General features: G+C 40.9%; 1 protein-coding gene across 2 annotated transcripts in view; it reads right to left on the reverse strand.

Annotated features, from left to right (window-relative positions):
• CTDP1 (CTD (carboxy-terminal domain, RNA polymerase II, polypeptide A) phosphatase, subunit 1) overlaps positions 1-16,398 on the reverse strand; it is a 113,378-nt gene that overhangs the window by 96,743 nt on the left and 237 nt on the right. For both annotated transcript variants that reach the window (XM_010577027.1, XM_010577035.1), the window contains exon 1: positions 16,310-16,398. This exon is cut by the window's right edge and continues 237 nt beyond it. In XM_010577027.1, coding sequence (XP_010575329.1) covers positions 16,310-16,398 — 89 coding nt within the window. The remainder of the gene's footprint in view (positions 1-16,309) is intronic.

The raw sequence follows: 16,398 nt of genomic DNA on the forward strand, positions 1-16,398 counted from the left end.
ACAAAACAAGCATTGTTTGTTCAGAAACAGTTTACATTCAATTAGATACAACTCTCCATTAATATGCTACTGAGCTATGCAGTAATGAAAATCAAATATGGAAACTTTAGAATCATAGAATCATATAGGTTGGAAAAGACCTTTAAGATCATCAAGTCCAACCACAAACCTAACACTGCCAAGTCCACCACTAAACCATGTCCCCAAGCACCACATCTACACGTCTTTTAAATACCCCCAGGGATGGTGACTCAACCACTTCCCTGGGCAGCCTGTTCCAATGCCTGACAACCCTTTTGGTGAAGAAATTTTTCCTCATATCCCATCTAAACCTCCCCTGGCGCAACTTGAGGCCATTTCCTCTTGTCCTATCACTTGTTACTTGGGAGAAGAGACCAGCACCCACCTCACTACACCCTCCTTTCAGGCAGTTGTAGAGAGCGATCAGGTCCCCCCTCAGCCTCCTTTTCTCCAGACTGAACAACCCCAGTTCCCTCAGCCGCTCCTCATAAGACTTGTGCTCCAGACCCTTCACCAACTTGGCTGCCCTTCTCTGGACACGCTCCAGCACCTCAACGTCTTTCCCGTAGTGAGGGGCCCAAAACTGGACATGGTACTCGAGGTGCGGCCTCACCAGTGCCGCCTACAGAGGGACAAGTTCTATACCGTTTTAATCTTATTTTATTATTTTCTTGTGTCAGGGCAGAAACACATGTTGCTTCAGTCTTCTCAGAAAAGTATTTCATTTTTTGATCCTTAAGCCTTGGATTGCCATATTTTAAAATAAAGATATGCAAAAGGATATTTTATTCTTTCTTCCAAACAATGGCCAAAACAAACCAGAAAGTAGAGCTTGAAATGCAGAGAAGTGTGACATTTACTATTCCAAACTGCTTAGAAGGCAAAGTCTGCTTTTCAGTTGAATGATCCAATTAAAGTGCTCCTTTGTTCAAATTCAGTTCTCAAAATCCGGGGTCTTGAAAGTATTGTCATTTATTTTCTCTCAATTACTTGAACAGTCATGACAAGACACTTCTTCCATTTTCTTCAATACAGTTGAAGAAGTTGATCTTTCAGACTAAGCTTTTTTTTTTAAACTCTAATAAGTAGATATAGTTCAACCACTACAAAATTTCCCCAGCCCTGTGACCATGAGCTGCAGCATCTCTCTTAATATTTTAGAAAAATAAAAAAGTCAATCAGCTAAAAAAACCCCAAATCCAAGCTCTTTCATAAACTGGTTGTAGTGTTTCTCTTTGGCTTCAAGTCTGCATTGCAATAAGCAGACGGCACCAGAAAGAAAACTGTTTTGCACACTCAAACCTCTCATCCACTTTCCAAATGACACCTGCAACTGCTTACTTCTGGTGTGTCATTTGTTTCTCAATGACCACAAGACTGACGACTCTACTAACAAAACTGCAGTTGATGCCCATGTGGAAGGTTTTTTCCTCTTTGAGAGTAAAAACTAGATTCAGGTCAGGTTTAAAGAGAAGTCTCCACAAGCTATCATACTACCAGTATTCCCGTTTACAAAAGTACAGATCTATTTCCTTCTGACTGGCAGTCATCATCTGCTTGGAAATTACACCTCCTCTTTCTGTGTAAGCATTGTAGATCTCCTTTTTTAAATGCAGTGTGTATTTCACAGAAAACAAATAATAAATAGTCAGTCTTGTTTTTGTACAAGAACTGCACAAGAGACAAGCTATTTTTGTGGCCCTTCACTATTGGCAATTTGTTCTTTGATTATTTAGTTCTCCTCTCATCCTGCTACATTTGCATTATTTCATTTAACTCTTCTTCTCTTCCCTCCCTTTGACAATATGTCTGTCTTGCTGTCTTTTACCTTGATCCATCACTAAGCTCCTTTTTAGGCTGCCAACTCACACTAAGGACCACGTCAGAATTGCTCATCTTCAACCTGTGTTCAGTGTATTAATCTGAAATTACAGACACCTAAAAGGCCAAAAAAACCCCATGATACAAGCTACAGAAATGTGCACAAGAGTTTACAATGATTGAGCTTTTACCCCAATTTAACTGTTTTTCGGCAGTTCAGGAAAAAAGTCTTTCGATGCCAGCTTAGAAGCCAAAACATTTTCAGGCGTTCTCTACTTTGGATTTGAGGTAACGTCACACTCCAGGAATGTGACAGGAGGAGCTGGTATACTCCTGGGCTGAGGTATGATTCAAATTAGGACATGCAAGAGTTTCCATTCATGTATAGGTACACGTCATCTCATCCTTTTGATTTTAACAGAGCAGAGATTCATACAAGAAAATTAGAGTTCTAAATTATTCATCCATATTGTTCCTAAACAGCACCTCTATACCTTAGCACATACCAAACAGCACTGCTAAGTGTCGGTTCTGCCCCTGCACATTTAAATATGGCCAGAACACCTAATTTTATGATGCTTGCTGGAGATAAAAAGTACATGATACCAGGCCCTCTGTCATACCATTCTCTGTGACAATATCTAACCCAAAGGACAAGAAGAACAACTCCAGAGCACCAGCGGACTTCTGAGCACCATACAACCAAGCTGGTCAAGTTTTAAGTACAACTATAGGAATCTTAAGCAGACTTCTCCCAGGCGAAAAACCCAAACAACTGACATACTACTTAATGCTGCAGAAAGGCCTGAACTCTACTAAGGTTTAAGCATACTTAAATATGTTACTCACTTCAATTTTAGCATATATGCTTTAATTACTAAAAAGGAATATACTGTAGAAGAACAAGCATGGAACTCAAAGTAAAACTTTTGTACATTTCAGAACTGGAAACACTCCTTTTACTGTTGAAATGAGGGATTTTCAAAGTATAATGGCCAAGATCCAAGACAATTATCAGACAAGAGCAAGCTGAATCAAAGCGTGCATGTCTATTTTTAAATGGCTGCATATACCAAATAGGGGTTCAGGTTTCTGCTTGTGCTCTTCTCTGGGTCATGAGTGAAACCCACTTAAAGAGCAGAGCCACTCCCTACTCCATTTCTGGAGAGAAGAAACAGATTCGCCCCCACCTCACCCCCGAATCTGAAGAATTACAATGCATTCTACTGCTGGGAGCATTAACAGCATCTTCCTCTTTCTCCCCAAACTTCTCCAGCACCCACTTGGTGATAAGCAGAGCTCATCGGCTACTTCAACAATAATCTTCCAAGGAAAACTGCCACAAAAGATGCAAATCTTTTCCCAGTTTTACAAACTGTCACAACTGTGCAAGTGAGCCAGGCACTGGGGAAGAGCCGTCGAGCTGTGAAAGGCACACGTTCTTTGGGCGGTGGCCGTGGAGGGGGTAGGTCATCGCAATACCCACCCTGATAGCCAAAGGACTGCAACAGGACAGCAAACCGCCCACACGGTTTCTTTTAAGTAACAAAATACAATCGGATTTAAGTGAAACTTGAACAAGTAAATAAGGAAACACACTCTAGGATCTTATTCACATTCTTTCCAGATGTGCTTGTAAATAAGAAACAGAGACACTAGGTGTGCCACTAGCGCAAAATTTAATTTTTGTTGCAATGATCATGGATAAGGACAGACATTTACTAACGGCCTCAGGATGCAGATGACCAGAAGCCCGTCACTGTTCTCCCAGCAATTCCACATTTTGACTGTTTTCAAAAACAAGTCTTTTAACAATATCTGCTTTTAATCAGCAGCATGGGAAAGAAAAAAAAAAAAAGAAAGCTTTCATGAAATCCAATACGAGCATTTTGCTTTTATTAACAGAGGAAGTCAATGCCTTTGCTAATTCTAAGGCCTGGTCATTAGTGCTGACTCCAAATGTAAGAACTTTGGATCAAGCACAACCAGGGCTGTGGTTCCCGGTAGGTTAATTACAGCGGGAAAGCCAGCACATAAAGTTCTCTTATCTATGCTACAATTTGCTACTCCTCAGTTGTAGCAACCAGTTAAACGGATCACTGGAGTCAACCCATGACGAACAAAAAGGTTTTATTATTTTTTAAATCTGTTTTTTCAGCATGATCTAACAGTTCCAGCACCAAAGAATGATGGCATCAAGCACAGGAGTTATAGGAGTCACAGGAGCAAGAACTTCTTGAGCTAGCTTACCATGGAGGAGAACACCTACCTGCAGCTGGGGGGGGTCAGCCAGCTGCAGCACACAAGTACAATGGCCATGAGATGGCTTTTCTGAAGAAAACTACAGAGAGCTGTACCTTAAGGGTACCCAGCACACCATGATAACAGATAGGTTATCTCCGTTATTCAAAAGTAGTCTAACTTGAGTGTACATTAGCTGTGGCCTTCTATTACAGCTTGGCTCCACTTCCAGAGGTAACTGCTCCAACGGCTTGCTGCCAAAGAAAGGCAATGGCTTACTTTCTTTTTGCCCCCACCCTCATGTTTCCTCTGAAAGCCCAGCCCTTCCTTTGGCACCTCCAGAAAGGACTATTTCAGTACCTTGGAGGTAGAAGAGCTGACCAGCCCCATCCAGGTTTGCTGCTGAGTTTATAGAGTCAAAGCAGCTGATAGAGGAGTCCAGCAAGGGTGACTGATGGACTGTCCTGGTTTCAGCTGGAACAGAGTTAATTTTCTTCCTAGTAGCTGATATAGTGCTATGCTTTGGGTTTCGTATGAGAAGAATGTTGATAACACACTGATGTTTTCAGTCGTTGCCGAGTTGTGTTTAGACCAAGTCAAGGATTTTTCAGCTTCTCGTGCCCAGCCAGCGAGAAGGCTGGAGGGGCACAAGAAGTTGGGAGGGGACACAGCCAGGACAGCTGACCCAAACTGGCCAAAGGGGTATTCCATACCATGGGATGTCACGTCTAGTATATAAACTGGGGGAAGTGGGGGTGGAGGGGATCACTGCTCAGGGACTAACTGGGCATCGGTCAGCAGCTGGTGAGCAATTGCATTGTGCATCACTTGTTTTGTATATTCCAATCCTTTTATTATTATTGTCAATTTATTATTGTTACTATTATCATTATTAGTCTTCCTGTCTGTTCTATTAGACTGTTCTTATCTCAACCCACGAGTTTTACTCCCCTCCCCCTCCCCCCCCAGTTCTCTCCCCTATCCCACTGGGTAGGGGGGGGGAAGTGAGTGAGCGACTGCCGAAGTTACTGGCTGGGGTTAAACCATGACAGATGGGAAAAGATCAACGGTGCAAATGTTTTTACAAAGAGGGCTAAGACTGGGGGAGGACACAGGCAGTTTCAACAAGTCACATTTTCTCCCCACATTGTAACGAGGCCACTTTGTTAGCATTTATCTTATCTATGTGTTCCAGACTAGCTTGAACATCTCCATCCATGGATACATAAGTATCATTTATTATCTTAACAAAGTCTGTTTCAAGGAACCATGCACTGGTATAGAAAATACAATTTTCCAAATGTGTGAATGGGAAAGTAGACAAAAGTCACAAGACAAAGATACTGCCCTACACTTGTATCTTGCGGGTATCTGTCAAAAGCCAAGAGACTGCTGGATTTCCTCAGATGCGTTTGGGATAAATAGATATCAAATACCACAAAAGTCACATACCCCAATTTGTCATTGTGATCACTTAAAGCCGCTGTCCTCAATCTCATGCCATATGCCCCTGCAATTAGCATTAGAAGATATAAAACAATACTAATGCTGCAAAATGAGATTCTGGTGTAGAGGTGAACAAAAGCCACCGCTCAGGTTCTGTAGCATGCTCAAGGGAGTGTTACTGGCAAATTGTCAAGGGGTAAAAATACCAAATGAACACATCTCAGATCAATGATTATTAATACCAACTATTTTTTAATCAACCAACTGATCTAGAACAAGTACAAGTACACAATCTTTTAGCTGTCATAAGACTAGAATGGCAGACAGATTAAGTCCGATTCAACTTAAAGCCTGCTTCTACAGTTTAATTTACTCAATTTGTGAAACACTTGACATTTTTGTTGGCTTATACCAGAACAACATTTTGTGGTATGTGGCTGCAGCATTTAGAACCACTACAAAGAGCCCTCAAGCCCAATTTACATCAAACCACAGCCTCTGTTACACAGGACTCCAGTTTCATAGCAAGGATTTTTCAAAGCCTTAATCACCTTGAAATCACCATGTAAGAGTAAGTAATTCCTTAGATATTTAACCATTGGAGTTATTTATTTATTTAACCCTCATCAATATCTGTGAAGAAGCAGAGAGAGTCCTTGAATAATTGATTAAAAATACCAAGGATGACAAGTACGGATGGCCCTTGCTGCTACAGGCAACCCATGGCCTACAGCCTCTTCCAGATGTTGCAAGAAACTTGTCTCATCAGTCCTCTACAGAAGCCACTTGACTTACACTCAAGGACAAGCAAGCAGAGAAGGCTGTATTTGAAATACGTGTAAGCCCCAAAGGCCTCACCCAACCAAGTCAGCCATTTTGATAAAAACCCCAAAACCAAACACAAAACCTCCAAAACCCACACCCTATCCTAGCATGATGCAGACATCAGGGTAAAGCCGCATTTGTAATTACAACCATATAATAACAACTGATGCAAGCAGTAGGTCATAGAAAGCATAGTTCACACCTCAAGGCATCATTTCAACTCTCCAAAGCTAATGGGGAAATCATGGGCCTTGAGATTTTTTTTTTTCTGTTAAGCACAAACTATTCACAATTATGAGTTAAAATGTGCATGAACTTCAAAACATTTTAGAGAAGAAAAGCTGAAAAGTCATTTTTCTTCTACTCTTCAGGCAAGGTATCTGTTCAGGTTTAGATAGACGTGGGTTACAAATGCCAAGCGAAACTTAGGCCCAGAGCTTCTGGATTTTATTTATAATCCAAAAGATACCTTAAGCACAAAGTAAGACTACTTCCATGATTTGCAAGCCTTTAAGAAGCATTTCTGTTTACTTCTGGAGAAGAGTTTGGCATTACAAGGAAGGAGGTGACCCTCTCCCACCTTCTATGCACAACGCTATGGGCAGCTTCTTACATGTTTCAAAAAGCCACTGTTAAAAGTTAACAATGTACAATAAAAAGGTCCAAAAAAAGCAGATGAGTTTGCAGTGCCTTTTACATAAAATCTAGTAAATCTTTTGAAGATGATTTAGAACTTTCTTTATTTTATTTAGAACATTTTTAACTAAAATCTTATTATTTGGGAGAATTCAAAACTACTTTTTTTTTTTTAAAGGTAAGAATATAGTTCTCCATACTTTTACAGAACCCCCCCCAAAACAATGAAGTTCATACAGAATGAATTCAGAAGTACAGAGTTAAGAGCTCACGTCTTTCTAACTTGTTTCTTTAGTATTAAGTAGTACTTCTAACAACAGCAGAAGAAAATAAGCTGTCACATCTCAGTAATTCACTGAAGCAGCAAACGGTTCTGCAGTCTGTCCCCCCCAATCATTATTGTCAACTATTGACATTACTGTTTTATGCATTTGCGTTTCTATTGCCACCTCTCTCTGATTGCAGTGTTAGCAGTCACGCAGCACTTCCCAAATGCATGCAGCACAACTCCAGTTGAGAGTTGAGGAACTGCGTCTACAGCGCACGGCCAGAAAAACTGGAAAATAACTTCTGTGTTCACACACACGTTACATTTTCTTAACTGAAGAGATGACTATCACTTGAAGCAGTAGCAATCAAAGTGAACACAAGTCCTTTGACTCCTCGACTACACTTAACATCAGAACTTTACACTAACTATAGAAGCATTACTGGAAGAGCCCCATGGGACTTCAAACTGCTGACAGCATCTCTAAGAGGTATTTACAAATTCTACACACAAACATCACAGCAATAGTCTAATCAATGCCAGTTACAGCTGGAAACATAACACTTATCATAGCCAGCTTCCTTCTACCACATAACGCATCTTAGAAAAGTAGGAATTCTGCAGGGTGTAAAAGATTAACTATTAAAATTTAAAAACAGTGAGCCATAACTGTGGTTTTAATATGAATACCCAGGATTTTCATTGTTACACTAAAGAAGGTATTTTATTTTTCATGATTTCCCCTCTCTTAGCATTTCATGAATCCCCTGCCATCAGCACCTGCTTGTATAAGAATCACGGGGCAAAAGCAGTTAAGTGAAATGGGTTTAAAAAAAAAGGAAACTACTTCACTCACAAAAAAAGCTGGCAAGGGAAGAATGAGGCATGGTACAGCTCCTAAGAAAATCTACTTGCAGCTTTCAAAGGAAACATATTTACAAGCATACTTTATTCCAGGGTCCATTTTCTAAACCACTAAGTGTAGCTTTTTAGCATGCACACACACACACTTCAAGACGAGTTCCTCGGTTCAGCAACATCCATCTGACAGCAGGATCAAAAATCTAAGTCATCCAAATCTATACATGGCATATATATACACATATATATGATGAACACTGCCAACCTAATTGGCATCTATCCAAAAAGTTGAAGTGGGAGAGTGGTGACTGTACATCCTGCTAATTGACAGAATAATTAACCTAAAACTGCAGTTTTCTCAAACCACACTTCAACTTTCACATCAGTTACTAAAGAACAGTAGTCACAGCTGAACTGCTGTAAGGCCAAGTGACAACAGTCTTGGACTAATCCCATCTCTGACTCCTTTTTGTTCTTTTCAGGCGTATACCTTCTCAAATCCCCCACCTCTCCTTCAGATAAAGGCACATAAGTTCCCCTCATCTCAGACCAACTTATCACTGCATTCCTCCTACCCCCAGCCAAGATCACCTGTGATTACCTGAACAGACTTGGTTTGCCTTCTGCATCTGCAGGCCCGCATCTAGAGAAACAGCTACAGATGAACACCAAAGCAGTCCGGACACCAAAGCAGAGAAAGATGACTGAGAAAGAGACAGTCTGACACGCACGCAGAGCTGGCAAAGCTATATATGCATTTTTGGCTTCTTCCTGTGCCTAAGAAATCCAGGAGGATCCTGTGATCTCCCCCTCTGCCTTAGAAAGCTGCATCTTTTAATAGAGAACATTAAACCTTCTCCAAACATTTCATCAACTTCTCTGTTAGAACAAGACACTTAAGCAATCACTGTCCCTTTGTCTGCTACTTCCAAACAACAAATAAAATCGGAAAAGGTTTACCGCAGGATGCGGAATCCTCAAGTCCAACAGCTTCCTCCACTCCTTTCCCTATTTGGATACTGTGGCAAACAAAAAATCCAAAAAACTTATCTTGACACTACCTTCTGCATATGTTTTCCTCTGGGACTTGCTGATAAGCCAAACAAACACACTTATACAGGAAAATTTAATAACTCTTAACACCCTTAAAAGCAATTAAGAACAAGACCATCATAAGTTAGCAGCAGCGTTCAAACCAAGGAGCAGCGGCTCCACATCCAGCAACAGCCACGTGGCGTCACATGCTGTCGGGACACCCAACAGCGCCAAACGAGCCCAGAATCCCGACAAACGCTCTGAAAGCAAAGCACAACAGTTTAGAAGGCGGCTCAGCATATAAAGGGGAACTATTATGAATAGCTGTAAAGTTACCTGGGAAGTTCAGAATTAAGTTCCCTTCTTGTTCAGCAATGCCTTCTTTGGCTGCAACTGCTCACCCCCCCTCTCTCCTGTGAGCAAGGATTCATGCAGTTCACTCCACTAAGCTTGGACCAAGACCTTTTGCCTTACACACCAGCTGAATGCTGCAAAGTTTTAGATGTAATTTTTAAACTAGGAAGCACTACAATGCAAAAGCACTACAAAGCAAATGTCTAAATTGCTGCCTTATTCTACAGTTTTTCTCAAAACATTTGTAGAAAGGCTTTTTTTTTTTTTTTTAAGATTATTAGTGAAATAGTGGCCTGGCAATATCCCATCCTTCCCATAAAAAAGGACATACTATAAAAAAATTGATATGTCTGTAAGAAGTAATCTACATGGTATACTGCCACCTTTTACACAGTAATGCACAAAGTAGAAAAGTCCTTCTGGATTTAGATAGTTCTCTTGAATGGTATCTTGTATAAATCATCCAGCATCAGCCCAGTTACCTTAATCTAAATCATTTCAGTCCCATCAGATGACTAAAGAAAAATTCCCTTCCCATTGCACTGGAAAGAACACAAAACCTTTGCTCTTTGTTTCAAAAATCGGGTTTTACATTGGTGCTTTTTTTCTTTCTTTTTTTCAATAGGACCAGTGTTTCAGAAAACATCAGAAAAGATACAGTGTGCTCTCACAAACGGCATATGTATTTCACTCAGGCTAATTCCTTTTCATCAACAGGCTAGTCTGAGGCCAACAGTAGTTTCTACTGACTGGAAACAATGGTTCATCCTTTTGGACAAGAAGCACTTCTTCATTAGGAGTAGGGATATAGATTCTGAAGGAAAACACGCAGTTGTTGAGCACTGTTGTAACATCTGACAAAATATGGTGAGAAATTCTCACCCGAGTTTCACAGTACACACTACGTATGGCAGCACTTTTTTGTCCACACCAAAAAAGAGGAACCTTTCCATCTTCTGAAGTCTTTTGAAGACCAGTAAGTCTCTTCTGTTAGTGACGGTATCCATCCTTCCCCTACAGTCCAAGCGTGAGATTTCCAATTCCGTTAAGTCTAGGTTCAGCAAAAAAAAACCTAGACAAAAATGTATAATCAAGATCCTTGAACTGTAACCGGTAATGCAATACTACCTGCTTTCCAGGAAGTCATTTTACACTCCCCTATATATTTTAAAAGGGAACTGCTGCAAATTCAACTGTCCACATGTGCTAGGTGACCTTATATTAACTTTTAATTAACATTTAACTACACAAAACAGATATTCATAAGAATATTTTATAAGTGACAACTTGCAATGAATTGTCTATTACCATTCTCAAAAAGAGATCCCAAAATGAAAGGATGGTAGCTTTTTACTGAACCTTCAGGCTAGGAAGTCCCAACTATTTTGGGGACTATTTTTATATACTTTTGGTAACGTTTAAGAATTTGCAATACCATCACCCCATATTCGTTTTTATTTAGCGAGTTCAAATGTTGGGTTATCAGATTACCTAAGGGGGGGGGTCTTCCACTGGGTAAGACTGACTTTGGAAATCTGAATGGCTGGGATCCCTACTAGGGTCATCCCCTAAGTTAACACCAAACACGCAGTCATCAAATTGGAAAGGTCTAGGCAGGCATGCAAGTTGCACTACTAAGATTTCTCAAAGGAAAGAAGCCTCTTGGGTCAAGATAGAAACTTCCAAGACAATTCAAAGCAAAAGTCTTGCCTCTCTCTTCCTTCCTCAAACTATTCCAATCCCTTCCAGTTCAAAGGGCTAGGTATCATGCAGCACAAAACTAAAGGTCTCATTCCAGTCCTCCAGTCAGAATTTTTGTCCATGCATTTTCTCCTCAGAAGGCTATTTGTTTTACAATTAAGGAAAACCATGTGGCAGTTTCAGAGAAGAAATAACATGCACGTGTGCCTTTGAAAAAGACCGTGGTTTTCTAAACAACTCTAGTATTCAAGTAAAGCTCAAAAATACAGTAAAGAAACAAGACAGCAATTAAATAAAAATCCATTACAATTTGGGTAAAAGCAAAATCAATTTCCAGCATAGACATCTGCAAACATACACATTTTTTTTTTAAAGACAGCTATAACCAGCTTGTAGTTCTACAACGGGATGCATCAAATAGTTCCATGAGCTATCTCACTCTGTCTGCTGGCCCATGGGATTCTGCATACACTCACATACAGCGGCCAAGTCCTCATGCTCAAGTAAGATGAGCAACTTATACTAAGAACTCCAACAGCAAAAAAATCCCCTGGTTTGAGAGAAACTTTGTAAGGATAGAAGTAATGTGTTACTGAAGACTATCATACAAAATGCCATATGGGACATATACAACCTCAATAATGTTATTTCCTGGTGTTAACATGTCATTTATCCCCCTAATGACCCTACTGGCATTTACACAACCACTTTGATCTGACCTAAATACAGGCTACTGCTGAAAGGATAACTCACCCTCCCCTTCCCTGCACTACACTCCTGTTGGAGCAACATGAGGGAATTGATCAGTACGGACCGTTTCACAGTGGGTGGGAAGGATGGAAAGGAAAAAAAGAAAGAAAAAAAAAAAGAGACCAAACCATCTTTAGCTACATGATTTCCAACACCCAGCTCAATGCAAGCTGGAGACACACCAAAGCGTGAGCATCCCTTCCAGCCAACTCCTGCATTGGCCCAAAGGAATCACGAAACCATGGCCTAAGGAAGCCGCACCGAGAACTGCAGGCACAAGGCTCCTACAACCACACTACTGGCAACTTCTGAGCCTGATGCCTGTTTCCAACCAAACCTGACTGAGCAGCTTGATTCTCTTAGATAAGGAAGCTCCTACAAGTTCTGTGAAAACAGATGGTCACATAAAGAAAGGAGATCTTGTACTCTACCATTCAGCACTATTAGCTATAGTGTGAGCTCCCAACTTGTTAGGTGCTGGAGAACTAGGAAGAGGAGAAAAAGAAGGCAATGAAGGACGGAAACCCCTCATTTAGAGCTTGGATCTTTTTCAATATCAAATTGAACCAAACGCAAGACAGATGCATTAAAAAGGAGGCTTCCTTAGTATCACACTATATGATGTGACCAAGGCGGGGGGGTGGTGGTGGAAAAAGACACACAGGAAGCAGCTCGGAAAGATGCATACCAAAACTTACGATAAAAAAAATAATGGAATGAATCCAAGGGTAAAAAGGAATTAGGCGAGAGGTGTAGTAAGCTGGGATCGTTAAGTGTTATTCAACAATCCTCAGCGTCTGGCAGTAAGGTTTTTTTGTAGACTCTAATAAGCTCATTAAATATTTGACAGGATATTATGAAACATTTGTATCTAACTGAAACAGCAAATTGTTTTTCCTGTAGTTTATTACAAGTGTCATCACTTCAAAATAAACTGTAGTTCATCAGCATTTTATTCCCCTTGAAGACTGTAAGATGAAAGGTATTGGGGTCCAGGGTTAAGTGTCCTCCTCTTGGGTGGTAAACTAGGCCCCGAGGCTCTGTGACATTATATAGCCAAAGGAAGATATGTTTTTTAAAGATACAATCAAGTTTCCGATAAAAAAAAAAAAGCCAAGTAACACCACAAAAAATCCCACCTCTTTCCTGCTGTCTTCTCCAAAAAGAGAAAATACAAGTTTTGCTTCACTAAAATCCAGGTAGGTTTAAAAAAGATTTTTATTACAACACTCATATACTTTACGTTCTGTAGAAGAACACAAGTTTTAGCTATTAAAGCTATGTAGTAAAACACAAAGATACACAGTTTAAATGTACAGCTAATAAATATTTTTGAAGACTCCACCAATGTGAACCAAATAAAAGACTTTCAGTAGTCCATCCCATCAGCAGGGCCTGAAAGGGGACAATCGTTTCATATTAGAAACACTCATGTAAATATTCACATGCAACAAAATACTGACCCAACCCAGAATCCTGACATACCTGTAGCAGCCTTGGAATGATTAACCTTGATGGGCAACTGGCATTAATAATACACAGAGCAGCGCAGCAGTTTTTGACATTTGTTGCTCCTGCCACCCATAGAAATTATGCTTCATTAACATCAAAGACCTTTCATTAACTGCTTACTGTCATCCCTGCTGTTTACAGTCCTAACAGGTCAAACACCTTCCTTTCTCGAGTCCTGGTTTGACATTTGGTACAAGCCTACCCCTGCTAGTCTAAGCAGAAGCCACCTCCTGCCTGCCTCGGGCTGTCACCTCCATCCCATCCCATCCTCTCCCCTGTGAGCCATTTACACCACTGCCAATACCAAAAAGTGGGTAATCAACCTACAAGAAAATTAAGCACTATTTCTATGTGGAAAATTACTTTCATGTACCAAAAGATTTCATCTCATGCCTGATCTAAAAGAAAAAATAACCCCAAGTTAGAATGTGTCTTCTTAAGAGGGAGAGACTTTTGCTAAAAGATGTCATTATTTTCAGAAATAATGATGACTAAATTGACATGGAAAAAAAAAATTAGCCAGTCACATTATTTATCCTCATATAAAAAGGTTCCATTAACTTATGTTCTCATGTTCTAACGAAAAGGAAAAATATTTGGAATAGAAACAGTGTTTAAGTGCCTGACAAATATTTGCACATATCTTTGGTTTACAGATAATTCGGGGCTAAACTGACCAAATCCACTTTTTTGAAGGCAGCAAATGGCACCTACCACCCTGGAAAGTTTGGATTAAAAAAAAAAAGTGTATCTTCTGGAGATGCTGAATAAATTTCAGCTATGTCACCTACCTTTATCACACCTGTATTTTAATACTGCACAACCTTAACATATATCTAAATATTGCTGATAGGCAGTGAAATGTTATTATTTCCATTCCACAAAATGGGAAGCCACAGGCAAGAGATTAAATGCTGACCAAAAAAACACCCCCACCTTTTAAGTGACCAAAGAAATGCAGATATGTCTCCAACTGCTGACCAGCTCTACTACCCTTAGGTCATGCTTCTTCCACCTCTTCGCTTGAACTTTTCTTTTACATTCACCCAGTAAATACCATTACAGCATGCAACAGAGAACGCAGGCTGAAAAGTGAGAATTCCAGAAGCATAATGTCTAGCAATGGTCAGTATTAAGAACTAACTTCTAGTAGTATAAGACACAAATGTTTTAGAAGCCAAGAACAACAAAGAACAGTATTTATTTTCTAATTGTCTCAAAGCAAGGACTTGCTAATTATAATCCGAGTGAATCAAGACCAGACAAATCTAATAAAAGCATTGTATAAAAATTGGTGCACTCAAGTCCTAAAGTTCACACTGAGCAAAGCTAGACTGAAAATGCTGCTACATCAGACCCAGCATATTTTAAATTGATTACTTTTACAATTTAAAATCTTTTTTGTTTTCGTTTTCCTCCCAAGTACTTAGCTAACATAATGAAAAGATAACTAGATAACTTTATCTCCCCTTCTACTCAGCACTATCAAGATGAGTTTCATCACGCAAATGGTGTTTTAAAATTTTAGTCTGTATTTTTAAGATGATTTTAGTCTGACCTAGCATTTACGGTACCTTTGTTCTAAATCAGATATAAAAGATTGTCCATGTTGCACCAGATGCAATAGCAGAATGCTGATGTGGCACGAAAGGAAAGCCACAGTCTTATCTCAGAAAGAATAATACTCTCTGTAAGAAGAAAAACACAGCTTACATCTCCTCTGTAGCACCTTATATTACTGACTGATAAAAAAAGAATCAGATTGGTTTTTTCCTGAACCTTACAGAGCACGCCCATACACAGATGTTTTGCATGTACTGGTGATTTTCAATCAAGAAAGTTTAGGCCTGGCTGCACCCACCCCTGCCCCCCAAAGAAAAAAAATCAAGAGAACTGCAATAAAAGAAAATAACTTGCTGTCATAAAACAGAGGAAGTAGAGTGTTTCAATGGTTTCCTGTTGAGAAAAAAAAAATCTGCTTGAAGTCCAGGGTAGCAAGCTGTTAGCCCAATTTCACCTAGAAATCTGAGAGGCCCTACCTAACTATTAGCCACTTAAGAGTTTGAAAGTCGACCGACATCCAGTCTTATCGAGACAAAGCCATCGTTAAACTATGGAAAACCTCTCTTATTTAATCGCTTGCTCTTCTGAAAGTTCAAACGACACCACCTCGTTTATGTCTACGAAGCCTTATATGTTCAAACGTCTACGGTATTAACAGCGTTTAGGCTGCCAGTATTATACATACAGTATCTAGTAATTTAAAAATGTCTTGCCACAGCGCTGATTCCCATTAGAATCCCTCCTATCACGCAGGAAATGATCCCTCTGCTACCCGAGTTTTGCACCAACCTAACAGCGGACTGCTAAACTAAAAAAAAAAAAAAAAGTACTTCCAAGTGGTTTTTTGCCAGTAAGAGCAGTTCTCAGAGAACCCCGAAGCACGCGAAGGGGACGCCCGGCTCTCGGAGGCAGAGCTCACGGCGAAGCGCTCGGCTCCGAAGCGGGGGACTAGAGCGCGACCTCTTCCTCCTCCTCGACGCCTCCCTTGATGCTCAGGCTTCATCCTCCTCCTCCTCCTCCTCCTGGCGGGGCTCTTTCCCGCAGGCAGCCCAGCGCACAGCTCCGGAGGAAGGCCCTTTCCCTCCACGCCAGCGAGACGCAGACCCCCCAGGCACGGCCGCGGCTTTACCACCCGCGAAGGGACGGCACAAGGCTCCCGGGGCAGAAACCGGCCCACAGCGGCCGCAAGCAGGGCCCGTAGGGTCGGCCGGGGGGGAACGGGGACACCCCCCCCCCCCCTAAGGAGAAGCGCCAGACCCGGCGCCCCGCACTCACCCGGGCGCGATGACCTGTCCGGGCCTCGCACACAGCTCCCTCACCACACCGGGCCGTTCGGCTTTCAGCTTGCGTTCGGGGCCGGCCCG

The sequence above is a fragment of the Haliaeetus leucocephalus genome, unplaced genomic scaffold, assembly GCF_000737465.1.
Source record: "Haliaeetus leucocephalus isolate CR32 unplaced genomic scaffold, Haliaeetus_leucocephalus-4.0 Scaffold41, whole genome shotgun sequence".
Classification (NCBI taxonomy): Eukaryota; Metazoa; Chordata; class Aves; order Accipitriformes; family Accipitridae; genus Haliaeetus; species Haliaeetus leucocephalus.